Raw genomic sequence first — 23216 nt, 5'->3', positions numbered from 1 at the left:
GGGTCCTTAGCTGCGTGATGAGGGCACGAGGTAAAACAAGCCTAGAGCTGCACTGCACAGATCAAGAGTGTATCCCCTGTCCCTTGATTCCAAAGTAGTTAATGTTTGGCTGAAAACCTGTGTTTGTGGTCACACCTTAATTTTGAGACCCTTTCTCACCAAAAGGTAAAGCCCTTTCCATCCCCTCATGAAATTTCAAGTTACACCTTTCTTGTGAAGCACAAACACTGCTTTTGAAAACATAGTTGTCCATGTGTCATACCAGCTGCATGGGAGTTTGAGATCGGGTCAATCTTTGACACAGTCAGTGAGTTTCTGTTTAATTTTGGTCTCCATTTAAGGCTTTCCATGAAGRAGTACTTCTCTGAGCTGATTCAGCAGACATGGATGATACATTGTCCATGGAGGCTGTGAAGGGTCAAGGTTTTGATGCGGAGCTGTCAGCGTGTGAGACACTCCACAGATGTGATGTGGTTGTTGCAGCCTGTGTGCTGCTTTCTGCAGCTCTAGAAACTGAAGAATTAGAAACTCCCATCAGAGGGTGACAGCAGGATGGACAAGGTATCCTCTGTTGTTTGGGCGAGCGTCGGAGTGTATTAGAAAAAAGCCTGAAATACAGAACAGGAATCAGGATGCTATTCTGCCTAGAGGAATCGGGAAATTTTTTGTGCATTGACTCTCAAAAACAGTATTTTGTGTCTTTTGATAATTTCTCCCTTAAATTTCTTTTGTTGGGTGAAAGCAAGCAAATTCACTGTATGTGCAGGCAGCCTTTTGCAGCTATTATCAGTTTTTGCCAAGTGTTTACACTGTGTGTGGCACAGCAACCTTCCTTTATTACCCCAAAGTCCGCTTCGCATTGATTATTTATGCTGAGTTTGGTTACTATTAAGAAGYACACCAAACAGTAACCCTGAGGCCTATGGTGGTGTCTGCCTTCAGTTCACGGAGGGCTCAAGGTGCCCTGAAGGGATCTGAATCCATGCGCATGGCCCACGATCAGAAAACTTACCCTTTTTAGTCTTCTGCACTTGCAGAAAGCCACCACRCAGCCTAGAAGTAGTAAGCAAAAGACGAGAGTTGTAGAGGACAAAGCAAGCGTGACCTTTACTTTAAAACTGTCTTGGCTGGTTTCTCAAGCTGCTTTTCTCTGAAGCAAATCAGCCTTGCCTGACACGGCAACAGTAAAGCACACCGAAGAGGCTGTAATCAAACAGGTAGCGTCTTAAGGATGCAGGCAGAAAAGGATTACACCTATGCAATTTGCCAGTCCAGATTAGCACCTCCCAAGAAAAGGGCTTGTTTTGCCAAAAGAGGAATTCATTTGTGTGCCCATAGATTAACCCAAAGGAAGCCTCTTCCAGTCTTTCTCTGCCTGATCTGTATCTATCGTAAGGGTCATTCTCCCAGAACTTGAGCAGGCTTCAAGGACTGCATTTACAGTTCATTTTTGAATACATTGTTTTCCCTGGGAGAAGCTGTGGTGGTCCTACGTGTCCTTGGAAATATCAGTGCTACGCATTCCAAGTTTACTGTGTGTAAAACCCCTCCAGGTTGCTGTACTGTATTCTCCTTTGATGTTTCTTGGAGAAAGTACTTCACTTGGACAAAAAACAGTGTGAGGAAATCAGGAATCTGCTCATGTGCTSTTGTTGGATGATCTGCATGTTTCGTTATGCAATGCAAGAAGTCCACCTCTTTCTCCACAGGCTGTCTGAAGCTTATTTTTTTTTCTTTCAGCAGAGACAAATGGTAATCTGTTAGTGACTATAATGAGGCAGTGTCAAAAGCCTTGCTGAAGTCAAAGGAGACAACARCCACTGCTCCCCCTCATCTCCCCAGCCAGTCTTCCCATGATAGAAGGCTCTCRGGTTGGTTAAGCAGGATTTCCCCTTGCTAAATCCATGCTGATGACTTCTAATCACCTTCTTTTCCTCCACATGCTTGGAGATGACATCCAGAATGAGCTATTGCATCACTTTTCCAAGGATTGAGGGGAGGTGGGCTGGCCTGAGTTTCCTGGGTCCTCCTTCTTGCCCTTTTGGAAGACTGGAGTGACATTGGATCTCTTCCAGTTCTCCAGTACCTCTCCGGTTCTCCACAAACTTTCAAAGATGACGGTGAATGACCTGGGAAAAACATCCACCAGCTCCCTCAGCATTTGTGGGTGCATCCCACTGTCACCAAAACCTGGAAGATAAAACCCCTTAACACCAGTGTAGCATTAAGAAGTAGGTATTCCTTTAATAGGAAGCAGGGATGTGGGGGATCCTTCCACCTAATACGCTTCCCAGGACCAAGTTTCATTGAGCTTCTATCTGATACCCTYCATACATATTCATTACAATTTAGTTGGGTACTTTTTACTTTTGCTTTTCTGGGAATTCGCTTATATGGTCACATATTATGACATGTGCACATTGAGTCCATGAGGGGCTGCCTTCTGGGTCTCTGGCAGTGGGTAGGTGTCATACCAGGAATACCAGGATGACCTTTAGTTGAGTTCTAGGCTGGAACTTCCATGTAAGTCTCGACTTGGCTCTTCCTCTTGTTTGTCATGCTTATCGGTTTTACAGTTGGGGTCAAACTGGTCTCTTCTGTTCTGATAGTGAAAATCCCTGTTGTTATCTTAATGGTTATGGCTAGCTGGGCACCAGTTACATCCTAGCTGAGAAACTTCAAGGTTGATAACAAGGTCGAAACTTGTTATCTACAACACCATCATGACCTGTGGCCATCAAGTTTCCCTAAAAGATCTCTAACCCGATCCTCCACACCACAGTAGGAGCTCTGTGAAAGGCCCACACAGATGCTGTCATCAGAGAGGTGGAGGTGAGGTGATGAGATCTATGACAAAGCTGACCACAGCCCAGTAGAGGCCACCAAAACTGAGGAAGCTCTAGCTTAAATCCACAGCTTGGACCATGCAACTGCCACCATACCCCAGAGCTTAGATGAATTTCAGGGCTACCCTCATGCTAAAGCTTTGGCCAGGGTTACAGATCTCYACATAATACATCTTCCTCTACACCTCTCATGAGGCATTGCACAGGCCTGGGAAGTTGGTACCCAGGTGCAGAAGAACTGGTCTGTGGCAGCAATCAGGCACCCAAAACCCATGCTGTGGAAGTACTGCCAGATTGACTGAATGCTACCTGTATTTGGAAATGATATGTTGTGATTACTAATCGTTGCCCCACAGCGAGACAGCTGTTGACGTACAACACACAGGGGCAATGGTGGTGCAGGTATTAACCTCGTTTGCAGTATTCCCCTTAGCAGTAACTACTCAGTCAGAGGAAGGGTCACACTTCAAAAATCATGGCGCTCAGGTGTAAGATGGGTCTTTCATCCAAGCCACAGGCCAGCAGCTCGCTGGAGCATATGAGCAGAATGTTGAAGGTGGAACAAAACACACGTAGGAAAACAAGCTCTCCGCAATAACCCTGAGGCACCATGTGACACTCAGCAACAGCTTCCTGGAACAAACGCAAGGGACCAATTGCAAGTCTCATACAACTCACGCACTGTGCATTCCACACCCAGAGGATCCACTCATCATTCAACCCAAAGGAAGCTCTAAGCCCCTCACACGCTCTTGAGGCACCATGCTCCAAGCAGGCATTAYCTCTTCCATCAGCCTCACACAACTCAGACTACAGCTATGTTAGGGCCAAGGTTGTCACAGGGACTACGGATAATGAGCTCTGCCACTTGGCTTGCAGTCTACCCCAGGACAGCCTGGATTCCCACCGGGGACACAGGTGGCAGCACGCGAAGCTGCGGCAGCAGCAGTCGCGGCGCATCCATGGCTCTCCCAGTGGCCCCAGGCCCTCGGCAGAGCCCAGGGCTTTCCCCGCAGGATACCCTCGCAGCGGCAGCAGGAGTGATGGTGCTGGGGCTCGGCAGCTCCACAGGGCCCTCGGCGGCCCCGCGGCAGCAGCAGCACAGAGCTCCCCAGCAGAGTAGCTCTCCGCCTGCGCCCTCCGTTTGCACACCTGTGCTGCACTAGGCAGGTAAGTGAGCCGGCGCTGCGGGGCACCCCAGTGGTGGGGGCGCTGAGCCCGCCCAGCTCGGCCGTGGCCTCCTGTCTGCTGCAGCCCGTGCCTGGGGGCACCAAGCCAGGTGGGCACTGGGGCTCGCTGGGGCTGCAAGCTGGGGCTCTGCGATTGGCACCAGCCAGCCCCAGAATGCCCCCGGGGGTGACAGGAGCCCAGGGCACCCGGATCCTGCTCCAGGGCCTGGGGCACAGGCAGCCAGAGGCTGCTCAGCTCGCAGCAGCAAGTGCTGCWGCAGGGCAGGGACAGCTTTGGGCTGTCTGCAAGAGAGGTCCCAGCCCGCGGACACCTGCAGCATTTCTCAACCTTGCTGCTCTCCAGCATCGCACCTGCCTGCTGGGGGGTCCTTTGCTCTGCTCTCTGCTGCCAGCACCCACAGCTCTCCCTCCTCTCCTCTGCTGGTGCCAGGTTCTTCTGCCTGCAGCCAGATGGGGGTACCAGCAGAGCAGCAGGAAGCTCTGCAGCCCAGCCAGGCCTTTCCCAGAGCCACAGGACAGGTACGGATAGACCCAGACACCTGTTTTGTGCCCACACCTCTCATCAGCTCCTTCTGTGCCTGCACAGGCCTTCCTGGAGGGTCAAGCTGCTGCCCTGCAGGTATCCCACACCAGCATGGCATCATCTCCCTTTACTTGGTCCYTGCAGGCTCCGAGTGCTCTGGACGACATGGTGCAGGTGGTGCTTGTCGATCTGCACACCTCCAGCGTCCGGGAGCTGCAGAATGCACTGCAGGTCTGCCACGTACAGGGACTGCGCTTCCCACGGCTCTGTCTCTCACGCTGAAGGAACGGGACCCTCCAAACTGAGCACCCCACACACTCCGCCCTCACCAGACCTGGCAGCAGAGAGCATGCTGCAGYACAGGGGCCAGCTCCCTCAGAGAAGCAGGAGGCTTCTGCACTATGCCCCTCTTTCTGACYGCTCCCTGTCTCTTGGACACGGGCAGAGGCCAGCCTCCCTCCTCACAGGGCTTTGGTGGAGTGGGAAAGGACTGCCCCTCCTCAGAAACATCCTCTCCTCCTCCCAAACCTTGCCCTGGCACCAAAGCACTTTGAGGAGTTGCACCCTTCTCCTAAGCCCCACACAGGTGGCACCTGGCAGCTGGCACTGCCAGCTCAGTGTCTCCCCCTCCCTCAAGCTTTCCTGCCCAGATCAGGGCAAGGCAGAGAATGACTGCAACCTGCCCAGCCTGCAAGGGGAGCCCAGCCCAGAAACCCTTCCTCCGCCTTCCCGATGGGCTGTAGCATAGCTTTGCCATTGCAAGCCCTTCCGGAGTTTTTGGCCCCAAAGCCCTCTGCTCCTGGACGGGTGCCTGAAGGCCCCCGTGGAGGGGAACCTGCAAAGCAGCAGAGGCTGCAGTGGCAATGGGCTCTGGCTACCTCCCAGCACACTGCGACGTCAGTCTGAGCATCTGTCCCCACGCCTGGGAGGGCCTCCAGGAGCAGGAAGCCAGTGCGAAGATTTGCCCCTGTGTCCCGAGGACGCCCTGGCATGCATGCTACCAGGCGCTCCTGGGAGAGCTGTTGCCTGCTAGGGCTGAGCATTGCTTTCCTTCCCACAGATGCTGCTGCCCTTCACAGAGTCCCAGAGAGCAGCGGAGTGTGAGAGGGCTGTGAGGAGGATTGCCAGGCTGAGCAAAGCACTTGTCAGCTCCTGCTCACTGCAGGTAAGGAGCCTCCGGGGCAGGCGACCTCCTGGCACCCTGGCACCCCTTGCCAGGGTCCTGCCAGAGCCCTTGCAGGGAGGCAGCCTCCCCCTCCCCTTGCCATGGCTGCTGTGCGGGGTCAGGGCTGCACAGAGGCAGCCGAGCTAGCCCCTGGGCTTCGCCGAGGAGCTAAGAGTCTGCCAAGGAGGACGGGCTGGGACACACACTGCCACAGCCCATCGATCACGGCTGCGAGCAGCCTCTGGCCCCAACTGCCTCATCTGAGCGCTACTCCTGCCTCGCCAGGTCGGCGTCCCCTCTGAAGGAGGCCGAGATAAGCCTGCCCTCTCTGCTCCGGAGGACTTCCACCTGCTGGGCAAGCTGGTGGGGAGACTCCTCCTCTGCTCTGCTCTCGAGGAGCAGGGCATCAGCTGGGGGGCTGCGGATGCTCTGCACTACCTCTACAGATTTGCTCAGCAGCAAGAGAGTAAGATAAAGTGCCATGGCTTGGGGCTCTCCGGGCACAGACAGGTGCCCAAGCAAAGCGCTGCGCTACCTTGCCCCTCTCCTCAGCTCCAGGAAGCAGCAAGAAACCCTTCCATACTGCAGCAGGGCAGCAGCTGTGCTGCATTCACCCCAGGGCCCAGGCAGCCCAACACCTCAGGGGCATGGGGGAAGCCCGACCCATGCACCTTGCCCCTCTGAGGGTTTCGGTCCTACTGCAGATGGGAAAATAACATTTAATTTACCCGCTGATCTGGATCCTGGGAAGCAATTTCCCCTCTCCAACTTTGACAGGGCTCCCCTCCCAGGGAATTCTGCTGCTCCCCATATACTACTGACCTGCTCTGTTGCTGCCAGCCTCGCATTGCTTCCCATCCCTTTCAGGCTCCCATCTCAATCCTTCCTAGCATGACTGTCCTTGTAGAGAAAAAGCTGCTCCTTCTAGCCAGTCTCATCCTCTCTTGCTTCTGCTCCCTCAGTGCTTTTCAGCATCCCACCACGCACCACTCTGAAAGGGTCTTTTCCCAGACATTGCTGCCCTCCTGCGCACCAGGAAGCTTGGCTACGCTGTAGAGCTAGTGCCCAGAGACCCTGATCCCCACTCTGCCCCCTCCTGCTCACGCACCTCTGCTCTCCTCCTCCACAGGGCAGGCACTGCAGCCCCTCCTTCCAGCTGTCCCTCAGCCCATGGCCAGCACTGCCCCTGCTCCAGAGCTGCTCTCCCTGCTTGGCTAAGCAGCAYCGTCAGGGTGCTCAGGGTCACCACGTTTTCCATCCCCTCCTTCCTCCCCTAGATCTTTGGGAAATACCTCCTGCCCTCGGAGAGGACGGACATCATCCTCACGGCCATTGAGGGCATGAGAGACTCCAGCATCTTCGACCYGCAGGCRGCTACCAGCATGCTGGATGTGGTCCTGATGGAGCCCACCTCCTGGCTGAAGAACGTAAGCAGCCGCTGGTGGGATTGCCCTGCMCTTGAGCCCTTTGAGGGGCTCTGCCTCCTTCCTAGCTCAGCTCTCTCAGGCATGCACCGGCATCTGAAGCCAGCAAAGCGTGGTGGGAAGGGAAGCAGCAGCTGTCAGGGGCAGCCAAGGAAATGGCTGCCCTCCTTCCCAGCCGTGTGCCTTACAGGTGCCCAAGGTTGTGAGGTGCATCCACGAAAACCTGAGCTGCATCAGCATGAGGTCAGCGCGGCACAGCCTGGACTTACTCCTTCTCCTGCTGACCTACCTGTACCCCAGTGAGGTGGTCATAAGCCTGCTGAACAGCTTCTGGCCCCAGGAGCCTTGAGGGTTTCTTCCCTCGCAGAGAGGGGAGGCTGCCCAAAGCCTCTCTGCTTGCTGGACCCAAGAAAACTGCAGGAAATGCCGAGAGGACAGGGGCCTCCCGTCCCCACCATACTTCTCAGCCCCTTGCTGGCATCCACCCCTGCCTCCACAGGCACAGCTGACCAAGGCGGCCCCAGAGCCCCGCTGCCGGGCTGCCCTGTGGCCCACAGYGAACATGGCTCAGCCATCCCCTGCTTGCCCAGGCAGGGCCCTATGGGCACTCCGCACAAGGGTGGAATGGGTAGGGTGAGGGCTGCAGCCTGGCTCCGCTGGGGCTTGCTCAGGCCACGGAGCTGTGGCCGAGGCTGCCCTGCTGACTGGGTGCCCTGGGCCTGCAGCATTGCCAYGACCATGTGGGAGGTGATGGTCTGCCTGCCCACATCTTTGGACAAGGTGCTGAGGAARCTGCTCAGCATCCTGGAGGACCGGCTGCTTCTCAAGGGCCRCASAGCTGTCAYGGAGGACACCTGCTTCCTGCCCCTGGCTGTGAGTTACCACACGAGGCCTCGCTGGCCCTCAGGGCTGGGCTTGCCTCAGGGCAGGGACTGCACTGGGATGGGGGCAGGGGTAGGGGCCGGGACCAGGGCCAGGGATGCGGCAGGGACGTGGCCGCTGCACAGCCTCAGCAGGCTATAAAGCCTGAGAGTGGACGCCCAGGCTGGTGTGCACGATACCTAAGGCACGTCACGCTGACACAGGGGGGCTCCTGGTGCCCACGTTAGAAGTGGCAGCCAGAGCCCAGAGGGCTGCCCTGACATGGCCGTGGCCTGGCAGTCAGGCTGCAGCCTCCAGCTGTGTCTCCCGTGGGCCAGGGCAGTGCTGGAGCCTCACGCCATGGGGACCAAGGGCCCAGGCACCGCCACAGCAATGTCTTTGCAGTGAGAGCTCTCTCCGGGTGTTTCCTGCAGGCAAGCAAGGCACTGCGCGAGATCCTTTGGCAACCTGCCTGCCGACAGACGGTCACAGCGCTCTTCTCCCAGCTCTATATAGCGCTGCTCTTGCAGATCTCCTTTGCTGCAGCCTTCCTACCCCAGGAGAGCAGCGCCTGCTGGAGGAAATGCTGCCCAGGGGATCCAGCTTCTCCAGCCAGCCCTGGGAGGTGCTGTGTCCTGCTTCTCCTGCCTTTCCTAGGTGCCTTCTGCTCAGCTCAGAGCTCTCAGCTCTGAGCATGACTGGTCTTCGCTCCACACGCAGGTCTGCAGTGCAGGCCATGAAAGCCCTGCTCTGCTGCACTGGATACGAGGTGCAGGTCCTCACCATCCAGAAGAGGGCCGGCTGGGACCTGCTTCTCAGAGCAGAGACACACCACAGCAGAATCAGGATGCTGGCCAGGTGAGGGACCCTTTTGCCTAGTCTTGCTTGGCTGGAGACAGGGCTTCTTTGTGGCCCAGCTTCAAAAGCTGCACCTTGTGGAGTCCATGGTACTGGCTGTGGGACAGGAGAAGTGACAGCCCTGAAGACCTTTAATGCCCCATCCTTGGGGACTGGATGCACGGCCTAGCCAGCACCACCAGCCTGTCTGCACACAGGCTCCCCAAAGGCTCACAGGGGCTACCCCAGTGTGGTGTGCTAGAGCAGAGGAAAGATGTAGTGTGCCCAAGAGCACATGGGGAGATCCCGGGGGGAGGAGGCTCCAAAGAGGGCAAGTAACGCACCGTCCTGCAAGAGCAGGGCTTTTGTGTAGCACGGGTGTTCCTCCAGTCATGCACCCAGATGAGCCTAACAGTGCTGGAGATGGACTTTCCAGTGGGGAGATGTGTTGGCAAAAGACCCCCRCTCCAGGAGCAAAGGCTACACAAGCTGCAGCTGAGTCCTGGCCTGCACGATAATGACTGGAGCGGGYCGTGCCATCCCTGAAGAGCTTTGTCTGCAGCTCCTCACCACCGCTGCTTTCTTCCCCCTGTCAGAGAGATGAGGACAAACACAGCTCAGCAGCGTTCCTGCATCTTCCGCCAGGTGGAATCCCTTCTCAGCAGAGGGGACAAACTGCAGGAAGTCCCGGCCATGGCTTTCTTTGTGGAGGTAGGCCTGGTGGCAAGCAGTGCCCTGCCGAGATGCCTCTGAACCCTCCACTCCCTTGCAGGCATGGCCACGAGCTGGGAGGGCAGCCAATGGAGCTGAGCCAGAGACTGTGCTGTCTGCAGTATGCCTGGCCTTGGCCCATTTCTGCTGGGGCCATCCTTGTAACCACCAACAGCTTGTGCCTCCTCTGTACCAGCTCTTGATATTCAGTTGCTCCTCCAAGGCAAGAGCAGAGGGGACAAGTGACCAGGAGGGCACAAGCGGCAGATGGTCCAGAGGACAGAAGGAGCAAGCAAGGACTCTGTGCTGTGTGCTGTGCGGCACAGGGCGTGGGGGGAAGGGTGCCTGTGGGCCTTCCACAACCACTGCCATCTCCAGCACAGGCCTTGTGCGCACCTGGTGCCCTGGCCATGGCTCTGAGTGGGAAGCAGGAGCTTCATGGGACGTGGAGCCCTGCAGGCTCTGCCAGTCTCTCACTGCTCTGTGTGTTTCAGCTGCTGAGCTGTGCAGACCTTAAAGAAGTGGACTGCTGTGTCCTCTACCTGCYCCAGAGGTACCTGAGGCATCAAGGTGTGGAGATGCACTCACTGGTGCTCAGAGGTCTCATGACACTTTCCAAGAGACCAGGGATGGTGAATATGGCCATGAGTCAGGTGAAGGCATGAGTCAGGCAGCCTGGGGCTGCCAAGCAGGCAGGGGATAATGCAGTGCTTGGCCTCTGCTGAGGATCACGAAGCATGGGGGTCGCTCCAGTGTCCCTCGCTGACCACTTTGCCCTCTCTTGTCAAGGGATTACAGCCTGCTCCAAGTCAGCTTGGAGCTCTCAGCCTGGTGCTGCAGCCTGCAGTGCCCCMGCGGTGGGTGTGCACAGAGCCCTGGCAGTGGGGCCCTGGGCTCTGCGGCAGAATGAGCCTGCCAGGGTGGGCACTGGCCACTGCCTGGGGGATTTCCAAGCACAGAGGGCTTCTAACCAACCTGCCCCTTGCGGCAGGTCAGAAGAGGGTCAGCTGAGGAGGTGAGGAGGAGCCTTTGCATTCCTGTCCTCCTTCCCTGCTGCCTGCTCTCCCACACCCTCAGTACTCACCAGGAACTGCTGCCTGCTAGGAGGTTACTGCAGTAACAGTTCCTGTGGTGCTGGTGGCAAAGCAAAACAGGAGGCTGGTGTTTAAGATCCAGAGGTGTTTTGCCTGGCTGGGCTTTCATGCCTTGCGGGCAGRACATTTGGTGTTCCCTACAGGCCAGAAAAATGCAAGAGCTGCTGCCAGACCTCATGGAGATGCTGCAGGATGCCAACACAAACACCCAGATGAAGGCCCTGTTTGTCTCCGGCAACATGGTCCAGCATATGGACTGGGCAGCGGTGGGCCCGTCGTTCTGCAGCTGGTGGAGAAGCTGGTGCCACTCTTTGATGAYGTAAGGCTGGGGTGGGAGCCGCAGCCCTGCAGATGGGCACTCTCTAATGACAGTCGCCCTCAAGCCCAGCCCTTGGTGCAGCACTCAGGCAGCACCTTCCCCACTCGGGCTTCTCTGGGCTCTCCTGGCATGGCTCCTGGCCTCTGCAGTGCACCTGTACAACATCCCTCCGACATGTTTATACCAACGGGTGCTCCAAGCCCCCCATGCAGGGTGCAGGGCCTTTCAAAGCCCAGACGGCTCCTCCAGCAGCCAGTGCCACACAGGACCACACGCTTGCACCACCTGCCACAGAGCCAGGTGTGAACGCTGGCATGTGTCTACGGCTTGCCGGGTGGCACTTGAAGAGCCCAAGGGAGCAGAAGCTGTGGGACATCTGCAATGGTGAGTAAGGGCAGTGCTGCACTGGCTGTAGTGGGTGTGAGAGGGGGGCAGAGCAAGGGCAGTGTGCTCCAGGCCCTGCCCAGCTGCAGGGAAATATTTCTGGAGCAGAGGAATACGTCAGGGGCATTTGGAGCCACTCCTGGGCAGCAACTTTCAGCTGATCTGTTTGCCCTWCCTGCTCCCTCCTCACCATGGGAACAGCTGTGCAGGGCTGCAGGTACTGCAGACATGTGGGTTTCACCGCTGCTCTCTTTCTTTCTGTCCCAGTCCTTCGGCCCTTGCAGAACGACATCGAGCCCTCCATCCGGTCCCTGGCTACTCAGAACATCATCATCCTGGGAACTCCACGGAAACAGCGAGCATCAGGACGGAAGCTGCCTTCCCTGCGCTGCTGGCTCCGGAGAGCAGGGGACAGGTGGAACTGGCCTCTGGGCAATGGCTCTCCTTGAGTAGAAAGAGGAGGACAATCCCAGGCCCGCAGTGCGCTTCCACTGGTGACCACCTGAGTGTGTGGAGCAGTCTGGGTCTTTCCAGGTGTCTGCTGCAGCTCACCCCTCAGGCCTGATGGCCAGAATAAAAGAGACTGAGGGGATTTCTGACCAGAAACTAGTTCCTTGGTTACTACAATATTCTCCTCATGATATACTGTCCTGGGCTTTTTGCTTCCTTCTTGGTTTTGTTGTCAGTTCTGCCTATGGAAACTATTTGGGGGAAAATCAAGTGGAGGGCTTACACAGGTGTGTCCATGAGCCAGGGGACAAGACTCTCATGAGGGAAGGGAAGAGCTGTGCCACTGTCCCCTACATCCCCTCCCCTGGGCTGCTGGGTCTCGGCTCACTACCCTTSGGTGGGTGGGCTGCGCCAGCCTGCTCTCCAGCTCTGCCCGGCCTCTGCAGCTGCTGCAGGGACTGTGCTGAGCTGCTTTCAAGGAAGGAGCAATGTCCTCCTCTTTTCCCCTTTCCCATATACACTCAGCCCTGGCTGGCTGGCCAGGGTCCCAAGCAAGGAGAGAGGAGCCCCGCACACACCAGAAATCTGAACACACAGCCACCTGGGAGCAGGGKGTCCTGACACGGGGTGYGAACGGGCTCCTGYTGGCCTCTTGGGGCAGCCTGGAGAGCCACATCTCCAGCTGTCCAAGAGTTCTCACGTCGTCATGTCACAGGCCCCAGGGAAACAGTGTGCGATGGGGCTACTCGGTGAATTCAGTCTAAAGGTCTCCTTCTCCTCAGCCAGCCTGGGCTCTCAGTGCAGCAAACACAAGTCTGCACTGATAGCCACGGGGGTCATCTCCTCAGAGCAGCACCACCGCACCCCCAGCCCACAGGACACTCCGCATCTCGAGTGCCTCTTTTTGCCAGGCCTCATTGGCCTTCTCTCACTCTCCGCAAATAAGTCAGTCCCACTGCCATCGGCATTTCTGGCCCTTGCATGGTTCCCACGTGGCAGAGGCCTCTGCAGCAACTGGCCTGACAATTCAGCTGGCAGTGCCTGCAGCCACACGTGTACTTGTGAGCACACACCCTCCTCTGTGGAGCACTTGTCTGCTGAGGCAGGCAGAGATGCATGGCCATCCCTTAGCTGCTGACCCCCACAGCCYGGGGAAAAGGCGGCAGAGCTCGGCGCCCTCTACACCTCCTCATGTCCCCTTCCCCATTCCCCAGCTGCACCTCCTCAGCCAGCACCCTTCCTCTTGACCTCCAAAGCTACTCCAGGCACCTTTCACCCCACCTGWCACCATGTGGCTCCTCAAGCAACAAACTCTCCTTGTYTTGGSCACCRYCCTAACTTTGGTGCTTTCTGGGTGACTCCTGTGATGCCAAAGGCCCACTCCAAGCCTCCAGAGATGCATAGGCAGCACCTGCTCTGCTATGGGACCAGGCTGTCCGTGGGCCCCACAACAGCCCTCTGCTTGGCCCTGCCATTCTGGCCCCAGAGAGCTGGTGGGGCCAGGCTGGGGCCTCTGGSAGCAGTGCCTAAGCAGCCTCGAGGCCCCCACCGCACAGAGCGAGGAAGGGGCTGGCTCTGCTGGCTGCTTGCTGAGGTGCCTCTCTGGGGCGGGGGGAGGGGGGCAAGGCAAACAGGGCCAGCAGAGCAGCCGAGGGGACGCTTCTGTCCAGTGCTCTGTGGCAGCACCGCTGCTGGGGGCAGGCCCAGGTTGCCCTGGGCACCTCCATTTCCTCCCTGAGGTTTTCCCTTCTCCCTTGGAGCACTTCTACTTCGTAGCAAGGGGTATTCCTTTAAGGGAGAGCAGCCTTTGGTTTTGTTTCAGCCTCATGGTCTGCAACACGCTTTCTTCCCTTCCCCTGGTTACTCCTTTCCCTTTCGGAAAGCTGAGTGACKGACTCCTGCTCTCTGCAGGCAGTGGAGGGAGCGATCGCACCTACGGTTGGGGTCTGCAGCAGCACGGCTCCGTGCGCTGCGCCTAGCTCTACAGTTCTGGCAGCGCAGGCCAGAGAGCTTCATCACACCAGGAAAGCACCACAGCCAGCCACAGAGGCTTAGCGTTCGGTGCTTTCCACCATCTCTTTGTGCCTCTGCTTTAGTTCGCCTCAGCCAGAAAGAGACTCCTTCATGGAAATGTCTTCCAGAGGCCCTGGCACAGCCACAATCCGATAGGTACTTGCCCCAGGGACTATAGTTCAGGAGCAGGGCATCTGTCTAAGGGTTTCCATTAGGAAATAGTCACACCACGTATTATGGCAAGTCTGCCATCGGTGTTAATCTACACAAAGATACCGCACTAAGAAGCAAAGAAGGCTTTAAAACTCTTGGATAAAAACCTTGCCATTGCAAAAATGTGTTCAAACTGGTAATTGTGATAGTTCTTAGAGAAAACAAAAACAACAGGTGAGATCTGAAGGTTGTGTTGAATCCCATAGTCATAGATTGACACAATGTATGCCGTAGGAGGCAGTTTCAGCAGGAGACAACTATTTTTTTTCTATTAATACCTGAGGAATAAATAAATAAATAACACTAAAGAATAGAGAAAAAAAAAGAAAGAAAAGAAAGAAAAGAAAAACCCACAAAACAACCCCTAGTGTGGTTAACATTAAGGAAATTGCAGGACATGCAATGTAACTGTAACTAATATAAAAATGTGTATAAAGTACTCTGTGAAAACTGTGTAACAGTAACAAATGAGAGGGTGAGAAGGTGTGCTAGCTTTGTGGATTAACCACCTAGCACCTATCTCTGTGCAGAAATGAAATAAACAAATACCTCGACCCTGTGTGTCTATTGGTTGCTTGCACACTAGGTAATAGAATCCAGATTTTGGACAACACCTCGACTTCCAGAAAGCTTTGGACACTGTCTCCTAGAACATCCCCCCAGGGAAGCTGCAGAGGTAAGGGCTAGATGAGCAGCAGACAGTGAGCTGGACTTAATGGCAGTTGCATGGCAGAGCTTGGTGGGTTTTGTCCAGTGGCACAAAGTCTAGCTGGAGGCCTGAAGCTAGCAGTGTCTCCCGGGGTCAATACTGAGTCCAGGGCAGTTCTACTGATGCATCAAGGATCTGCATGGGGGGACAGAGCCCCTCAGCAAGTTTGCTGATGATAACAAAACTGGGAGGAGCATCTCAAACACCAGAGGGCTGTGCTACCACTCAGAGGGACCTCAACAGGCTGGATAGGTGGGCAGAGGGAATTCCATGGAACCTCACGGAACTCCATGAAGGGAAATGCAGAGTGTTGCAGCTAGGAAGGAATAAACTCCTGTAGAAGGGCAGATGGGGAGGCTGAGCTAGTGGGAAGCAGCTCTGCAGAAAAGGAGCAGGAAGTTGTGGTGCTCCCGCAGCTGGCTATGAGCCAGCAATGTGCCCTTGTGGCCAAGGTGGCCAAAGGTCTCCTGAGGTGCATGAGCAAGAATATTGCCAGCAGGTTGATGGGGCTGCTGCTTGCCATCTACTCAGGCCTGGTGACGGCACAACTGCAGTGCTATGTCTAGTGTTGGGCTCAACAAGATGACAAAGGTATGGAGCTCCTGAAGCAAGTCCAAAGAAGAGCTCCAAAGCTGGTTCTGGCGTGGAGCATGTGTCACCTGAGGAAAGGCTCTGAGAGGTTATTCAGCCTGTGAAAGAGAATGCTGCAGGGGGAACTTTTTAATGCACTTCAATGGCTGCAGGGAAAGTGTCAAGAAGATGGGGCCAGACTCATCTCACTGTGCCCATTGACAGGACAAGAGGCAACGGGTATTAATGGAAACACAGTAAGGTGCGGCTGAGGCAAAGGAAAAACTCCTTTCCTCTGGGGGAAACAGAGCTCTGGAAGACGTTGCTCTGGAAGTGGTTGTGGAGTCTCCTCATTTGGAGAGATTCAAATGCCCTTTGGCTAGGGTCCTGGGCAAGCTGCTTTCTGTGACCCTGCCTGAGTAGGGGCTTGGACAAGGTCATCTTCAGAGGACCCTCCCAATCTCAACTGCTGTGTGTTTTGTGTATTCTGAGAGTGCTCCTGCTCTCCTTCATCCTCAGTGGAAATGAAGGGGTGCCCTGAATGGCATGGAGAAGCCTGAAAGCTTCAGCAGTTCACCTGCTGCTTGAGCTGCTTCCATTTGCTGCTAGGGGATGCTGACATGTTTGTACATGCTAGCTTGGTAAAGTTGCTCTAGAATATCCCTTCCGGTGGATTTGGTTGCTGAGCAAGCATTTCCTTGGGTCCAAAGAGCTGTGGTCCCAGCAGGTGCTAACAGGCAATTTAAAAGCTGCCAGCATGGTAGACTTCCTTCTTCTTGCTGGGCACAAGTGTCTGGCATCTGAGGGGCTCTGGCTGTTGCCTAATGGCACTGCTGCCAGCAAGCATCAGGCCTTAGCATGAGCTGTGGGTTAGCCCCAAAGCCCGAGTAGGAGTCAAGGGAAGAGGTTCAGGCATTGGAGCAGGGGTGGGGAGCGCTGGCTGCAGGCCCCTGGATGCATTTGCAGTGAAAGGGAAAGAAGCATGGCACAAAAGTTGTTTGCTGTTTTCGCTTGCTTCCCTGGATGATGTTAAATTATTTTCTGAAAGTCCTCTTGGAGCACTTCCCTGCAGGAAGCTCAGCTTGTGGTGGTGAATGGTCCTGACAGAAACCATGTTTGTGTTGGAGTCTGCTCTGTCAGCTTTCAGCCGGAGCTCTTGMGCCAGGGCCACAGCTCCCAGGGTGGCTCCAGGTGTGCAGTCTCTTCAGGCAGGCCTGCCTGAGCCCAGCCTCTGTGGGTGCTGGGAAGGGATGAGCTCCTGCTGGTTCATGAAAAGGAACAACTCAGCTGGGGCCTTGGTGGGAGGGGCAGCAGTGGGTTTCCAGGCGGGCCGCGGGGTGGGCGATGGTGGCGTGTTCCCATATCACATCACACTACACCTCGCGCCACCTCACGGGCTTCAGTGAGGTCACAGCCAGCTGCTCCTTATCACCCCATGGGGACACGGCCACCCTCAGCCCGTGGAGGGAGCTCGCTGTGGCCACACAGCTTGTTGCCCTCAGCAGGCGTGCTCCTTTGGGGGTAGGTTGAGTCTTTTAGCCCAATCCAGGTGAAAGCCTGTGTCCTCACAGGAGGCAGCGAGCCGTGAGCTCCGCTGCTCCCATCCATGGCGAGAAGACGGGCACCCCAGCGGCGATCGTGCCGCCTCGAGCCACAGGCAGCCTCTGCTGAGCAGGACTCCCAGTTGGTGGTGGGAGCTCAGGTGGCTGGAGCTGTTTTCAGCACGGCCAGTGAGGTGCCCATGAACAGCAGCTGCTGCGCCAGGGACTATGTCAGTAAGTACCATGCCACAGAGCCCTTCAGGGAAAGCCCATGCTTCATCCCTCCCTCGGCTACTCCAATGCTTTGTGTTCTCCGTGGAAAGGCTCCACATCTGCACCAAGCCAACCCGCCTCACATACTGAAGCAATACAATCCCACTCAGAGCAAGGTTTTTAGAGCAATCACATGATGATGCAATTCTCTACCATGGCCATRTCATTGTGGGGTACGGTGGTAACCAAGGCCTACGCTATTGAAAACTGCTTGGCCAAGGGGTAGTGGTAGTGCTGGGAGGGCATAGCTCCTTGGACCCCCACTGCAGCCTTGCTTTGAGGCATGGCCATGGTGATCACCTGGGGCTCAGGACATTACTCCTGTGGGCAGCTGAGCCCTGTGGGGACCTGGCAGAAAAGACCTCAGCAGTGAGACCTCACTTTCCAATCGTTTCTTCACCCAGGGAGGATCTTTCACCTACCTTGGCACCTGGCTATGCTCATTGTGTTCCTCTGGAGGAGCTGCAGCATCTGCGTCTCCTTCATGTGAGTATTGCTCCTTTCGGAGTCTCCTCTCTCAGCTTTCTGCCAGCAGCAGGCATCCAAAATGGCTTCTTCTCAGACTGGAAGTGAACATGCCCTTGTAAATGGGTGAACCCAAAACTTGCATCTTTGGTATCATAGAATCATAGAATGGTAAGGTTGGAAGGGACCTCTGGAGATCATCTAGTCCAACCCTCAGCTTAGCCCCATAGAAGGATTGAACCCACGACCTTGTCATTTGCAGCACCGTGCTCTAACCAACTGAGCATAGCAACAGAGTCGCTTCTTTTCCAGGCAAAAGATGCCCCTGAAGAAAAGCAGGTGCTTCAGAGTCCTCTTGTGGTTGTTCCTTGTTGTTCTTGGTGAGTAGTTGTGAGCAAAGAGCCACCAGCAGTAGCACAGAGGTGCTGGATTCTAGTTTTCTGGGTGAGGCAGGGGCACTGGAATGCAGCTTGTTCTTTCTGTGCTTCAGGGAGCTCCAGAGATGCTGTCTACAAGTGGGTGACARTTGGCCTAAGAGCTGCTCTACATGCACACAGTGTTAGGGAGTGCATCAAGGAGAACCTATAAGACAGAGCTCCCTCCTCCTTTACGGCTTTGCTATTTGGATGGTGGGTGTAGAACCTCCCATGGCCCAAGGGCTGCCTGAATATGTCCACATCAAAGCAAGAGTAGGTCTCTCCCAGGCATGCATCTCCTGCCACTGGAGCAAGCCCCTTGCTGAAGTCTGCGAGCCTGCGGGAGGAAGCTGTAGGTGTTTCCAAACTGAGCTGGCACACTCTGCATGTGTGTGAGGGAGACCCAGAGACAAAGGCAGGGGGAGAAGAGAGCCCCTTTGCAGCTGTGGAGGGGAGGCTGCAGAAGGTGCCTCTGTCTTGGCCAGCCGAGTTGCAGGTTGTGCAGCCATGCCTGGGATGTGCCTCTGCCAGTGCTGCTGCAGCAGTCCACTGCTAAGAGGCATGCTGCTGGAAGTGGAGGCAGTGACAGGCACCCAGGGTCAGGCATGGGCATGTCTTGTGAAGTAGAGCCCAGCTGCACTGGGTCTTCTCTGGGTGGGGGCAGAACAGGTGGAGTGCTGGGGAAGTAGCTCTCCTGACATGCAGCTCCTGGCTGAGGGACTGTCTGGAGCAGTGAGGGGAAATGAGCAGTAGCTGTGGGGCATGAAGCACTGCTGCAGAGGGCAGCTGAGCAGCCCCTGAAGGGCTGGAGGAAGGGCCCTTGGCTGCAGCTGCATCCTTGCTCTGCAGCAGTTCTCCAGGGGCTCAGCAAAGCTGTTGCCAGCCAGGCCTGGGAGGAAGCCTCAGGACTCTGGGGTTCATGTGAAATCCGAGTAACATGGCTGTTTCTTGGTGCTGTGAATTACAGTGGCTGTTCCCTGTGTGGTGTGGCTGCCAAGCCAGACTACGTGGGCAAAAGAAGTGCCACAGGTCAGTGCCTGTTTTTGTGGGACAGGCAACTCCTGCAAAGACGAGTTGCTGGCAGTAGCTGGATATGGCTGAAGGCCCAAAGGCTCCAGTGGCCTGCAGTGAGAGGCTCTGCAAAGCTGCTGTTTGCCCAAGGCAGGCAGCAGCTTCTGCCATACCTTCCTCCAGAAGGCTCTTTGGGAAGCCCTGGCAGGTCTGGCAATGCCTCTGCTAATGGAAAGCTTTTGCCTTTCAGAAGCTGCTCGGATGGTTTGTCCCGGACCTGAAGGCCAAACAGTGAGATGCTTACTGGTGGGGGACAGACTCACGTCTGAGTAGCGTCAGCTGAGCATGTGCTGCTGGCCCTCACCAGGGCTCCTGCCTTTTCCTTGTGTCTGCCTTTTGCTCAAGCTGGAGGGAGGGTGGAGGGAAGCACTGCTAAACTGGGACAAGAAAAGTGGGCCCCAGCACATGGACTTCTCTTCTCTTCTCTTCTCTTCTCTTCTCTTCTCTTCTCTTCTCTTCTCTTCTCTGAGCTTGAGAGGGGCTCCTGGGAGGGGCTGGGCACCTCTATCACCTGCTGTTGGCTTTTCTGCAGGGAGCTGCTGAGTTTGTTGGCAGCACAAACCAAGCAGATACAGCTTCTGAAGGAGGAGGTGTCTCACCTGAATGCAGAACTTGGTCATATGAAAGAGGTGATGCTACCTTTTGTGCAAGAAGGCTTGGACCAGCAGCAGCTCTGACAACAGCCATCTTGGGGATGTTAGTGGGGTTGTCCTGCTTGCCTGAGCCCCCCCATGCTTTTCCCAGGGGCTTGTTGGTGGAGCTTCTGTGCTCTAAAGTCCCTTCTCCTAAGCAGCTTTAGGCAGGTAGGTCCCTTCAGGCAACAGAGGACTCCTGACATCTTTGCTTTGGTGTGCCAAGGCTTCTATTAGCTCTGGCCTCTGGAGCAGTGGTGGGGCACAAGTGCCCTCCTGAGACCAGCGGGTGCTGGCAGGGCCTGAGTTAGAGAGCATGGAGGCTGCAGGCAGAGGTGTGGGATGTGACCCATGAGCGCTCTAGGGCTGTGGACAGGGATGTCCCAAGTCCTCGTGTCCCTCCTAAGGAAACACTGTGCCTCAGAGCTCTTGGAATGAGCTCTGCAAAGGGCATTTGCTGACACAGGCTCTTCCCTTGGATCCGTGCTAGGACTCAGTAGTCATGCAGAGCTGCCCACTGAGATGGTTTTCTGTGTTCCTTTCTGTCTTTGCCAGCAAGTTGAGCAAATGCAAATAGACATGTTTGATGGGACTGTGGAAGGTTTTGTGCAGATGCCAAACTGGGCTCTGAAAACCGCAGGTATGGACACAGGAAGGCAAGTTTCCTGGTGCTGTGCTTGCTTGTGTATAGCACTTGCCAAAGGAGGCTGTGCTGCAGACTCCGCTCAGCAACGTGGAGGCAGATGTGGTGACATGTGAGGGTCAAAAAGCAAGGCAATGGCCAAGGGGCTCTCGGGGGCTCCCCTGCCATCTTGCTTTCGGGCCCCTTGCTGGTGCCTCTGGCACTGGCCTCAAAACTTCCTGTGCTCACGGAAAGACTTTCTTGCTCTCCATGAAGTTTTCCTCCGGACCACAAGGGAACGGCTGCATTGTCCTTTGCTGTGCACACAGCAAGACCTCCTTTTCCTTTCAGGTGCCACTATTGATGKGCAGAGAACCTCCCGCAGCTATGCCTGGGAAGACAGGTGGCTCTGCTGGGCTTTCTGGCTCTTGTGTCCTGCCATCCCTCCAGATACTATTTTGCAGGTATTGTGGCCGAAAGCATCAGCGCTGCCTTAGGTGCTTCCTGCAGAGTTGGGGACAGAGCCCAGGGCTCTACCCTCTGYRCAGCAGTATTCCTYYAYGARCAAGAATACAATGCATAGGCAAAGAGCTGCCTGGCCTTCGGCTTATGCCACTAGTGCTCTTGTCCTCGTCACTCCCTCACCATTTATTGCYRTTGKTTTTTGGTTGCAGCCGGACATTACTCCGGGGTGGTGCTGGTCCTTCCAAGGCTCCCAAGGGCAAGTTGTCATTAGGCTGCCTGCACAAATACGGCCAACTGCAGTCACTGTGGCGCATGTGTCCAAGACAGTTTCTCCATCTGGCAGCATCGGCAGCACCCCCAAAGATATCGTGGTCTCTGTAAGTCCTGGTTGGGCACAGCTGGCTGGGATCTGGCTGTGGGGAAAGGCCCAGAGAGGGGCTGGCTTGTCACAGCACAGCTGCTGAGGTGTGTGTGTTGCTCTCTGCTGAGGCTTGCAGTGCCCGAGGGGGATATTTCAAGTGGGGAGCTGGTTTTAGGCCACTGAGGACTGGGTTAGTGCTTTGGGGGCAGCCTCTGAGGGCACCAGAGGAGAACTGCAGGAGAGTCTGCTGCACCAGAACCTGTGGAAGCTCCTGCTAGAGCTGCGGGCGAGGGCGAGTGGAGAAGAGGTCCTGGAACAGTGGATGCCCTGTGCCCTTGCTGGCGTCAGGCCTGACTTGCTGCCTTTGTGCTTTGTCTCGGAGGGGCTGGACGAGGAAGGAGAAGCCACTCTGCTTGGCACCTTCACGTATGACCCGGAAAGAGAGGCCCTGCAGGTCTTCCCGCTGCAGGTACAGTGAGTGCGGGCGGGCAATGCCAGGGAGGAGGGCCACTGTGCCGGCAAGTCTATGGCAGAGTTAGTGCCCAAGGGGGCTGCCTGTGGGGGCAGAGGGGCCTGACCCATGGCCGAGGAAGATGCATGGGGCTTGTAGGGCCAGGCTGTGTCCAGTGTGGTAGCGAAAGGTAGAAGGATGGCAGGGCCGGAGCCATGAGTGCACAGCTGCCCAGAGCTCTCCAGCTGCGCCCACTGCTTCTGGCAGAGCCACGGYGCCYRTGGCCRCTGCCCCACAGGGAGCCTGTGCACTGCCTGCAGAGGTGGGCACCTGATGGTGCTGAGCCTCACATTGCCACAGCTGCTCTCTCCGCCTGCCCGAGGGCAGGACCTTGCTCTCTAGCTGCAGAGGAGTCTGTGCAGGGCCATCAAAAGAAGGRTGRGGAGGGRGGGARGCTGTCCTCCTTGGCAGCGCTGGYGTGCTTTGTGTGCCTGAGCAGGGCCATGTCTGGCAGAGGCACGTAAGCTGGTGGCTGTTGGTGCTCTTTACATCTCAGTCATGATGTTCCTTTCTCCCATGTTTTCTTTGCAGAATGATCTTCAGAAAGCCTTCCAGTATGTACAAATCCTTGTACGGAGCAACTGGGGAAACCCAGAATACACCTGTCTTTATCGAGTACAAGTTCATGGCAAGATAGCAACACAGACTAATGCTCCTGGCTGGAAGACATAAGGGAAGATTTTATTTAAAAAATACAAAACAAAAAAGAAAAAAAGAAAGATGTGTCTGTGTTATTTGGTACAGAGCACTGCCCTTTCATAGGTGCTCTCAAAGGTGGCAAGTTTCTTGATTTCCCACTGAATTGTTGCTCAGCCTTTTCACTTTCTCTCCACTGTCCCCATATCTTGCTATGAAATCACAAGGAGAGAATGCTCCTTGTTAGCGAACTGCTCAATATGCTTAATCCAGTGTCCTTAACAGGGTTCATCTCTAGGTTTCCACTTTATCCAAAACATACAAAATAATCCTTCATAAGATGATTCTATTAATATTGTAGTTCAGGCTAGGAGCCTCATCCAAGGGATCCCGAAGGGAAATTCCCTTGGTGTTGATACCCCTGTGGGCTAAGTTCTTTGTCCATTCTTGCACCAATGATAGCTCGAGAAGCAGTAACTTCTTTGCTTGTGGTTGGTTTTCCCTGTTGTCTCCAGGTGGAGTTACGCTACTTGCTGATCATTGTTGAAGCTGTTTTGTCATTTTCTTACCTCCTTTTCCCTCCTTGTTCAGACCGGCTCAGACCATTTCATGAATAATTTAGTGAAGGACAGCCTTAGGCTTCAGTAAATCTGGCTCCTAGTGCTAAGCAAAGGCTACTATATCCAACAGTCTCTCTTTCTGTTTTATTTCCCTTACAACTGTTCCTGTTCTAGCGTTCTCCAGTATCCTTGCACAGAACACAAAACCATATGTCATAAGCAGTTGTGTGCACAGGTAATAACCCAATATGTCCATAGTGACAGCAGGATTATTACTGCTGAGAATATCTTAATTAGTGAACCTCTTAGGCTGCTCAGCCATAAGGAGAAACTCTGGCTGGTGAAGAGGTTACA

The 23216-nt window shown here is 55.4% G+C and overlaps 3 protein-coding genes across 3 annotated transcripts; all 3 read left to right on the top strand.

Annotated features, from left to right (window-relative positions):
- The first annotated feature begins 3629 nt into the window (after nt 1-3629).
- LOC146590232 (uncharacterized) lies at nt 3630-7497 on the top strand. Its single transcript, XM_085314948.1, has 6 exons — nt 3630-3764; nt 4467-4555; nt 4704-4790; nt 5620-5724; nt 7002-7151; nt 7339-7497. The coding sequence occupies exons 1-6, from the start codon at nt 3665-3667 to the stop codon at nt 7495-7497; spliced, it is 690 nt and encodes a 229-aa protein (XP_085171074.1). The 5' UTR covers nt 3630-3664.
- A 379-nt stretch (nt 7498-7876) lies between these two features.
- On the top strand, nt 7877-11803 carry LOC146590231 (maestro heat-like repeat-containing protein family member 7). The gene is made up of 8 exons (XM_085314947.1): nt 7877-8021; nt 8444-8634; nt 8730-8867; nt 9443-9557; nt 10052-10189; nt 10795-10917; nt 11120-11354; nt 11622-11803. Exons 1-8 carry the CDS (start codon nt 7887-7889, stop codon nt 11801-11803), a joined length of 1257 nt encoding a protein of 418 aa, XP_085171073.1. The 5' UTR covers nt 7877-7886.
- Nucleotides 11804-16915: 5112 nt separating this feature from the next.
- LOC146590230 (SUN domain-containing protein 5-like) lies at nt 16916-22338 on the top strand. The gene is made up of 8 exons (XM_085314946.1): nt 16916-17084; nt 17851-17968; nt 19608-19704; nt 20263-20347; nt 20681-20793; nt 21004-21171; nt 21538-21624; nt 22198-22338. The coding sequence occupies exons 1-8, from the start codon at nt 16916-16918 to the stop codon at nt 22336-22338; spliced, it is 978 nt and encodes a 325-aa protein (XP_085171072.1).
- Nucleotides 22339-23216: the final 878 nt, after the last annotated feature.

The sequence above is a fragment of the Rhea americana genome, unplaced genomic scaffold (genome assembly GCF_003343005.1).
Source record: "Rhea americana isolate MKP2758 unplaced genomic scaffold, rheAme1 scaffold_417, whole genome shotgun sequence".
NCBI classification, from domain to species: Eukaryota; Metazoa; Chordata; class Aves; order Rheiformes; family Rheidae; genus Rhea; species Rhea americana.
The sequence above is the reverse complement of the archived record's forward strand: the minus strand, read 5'-3'. Positions and strand labels throughout refer to the sequence as shown.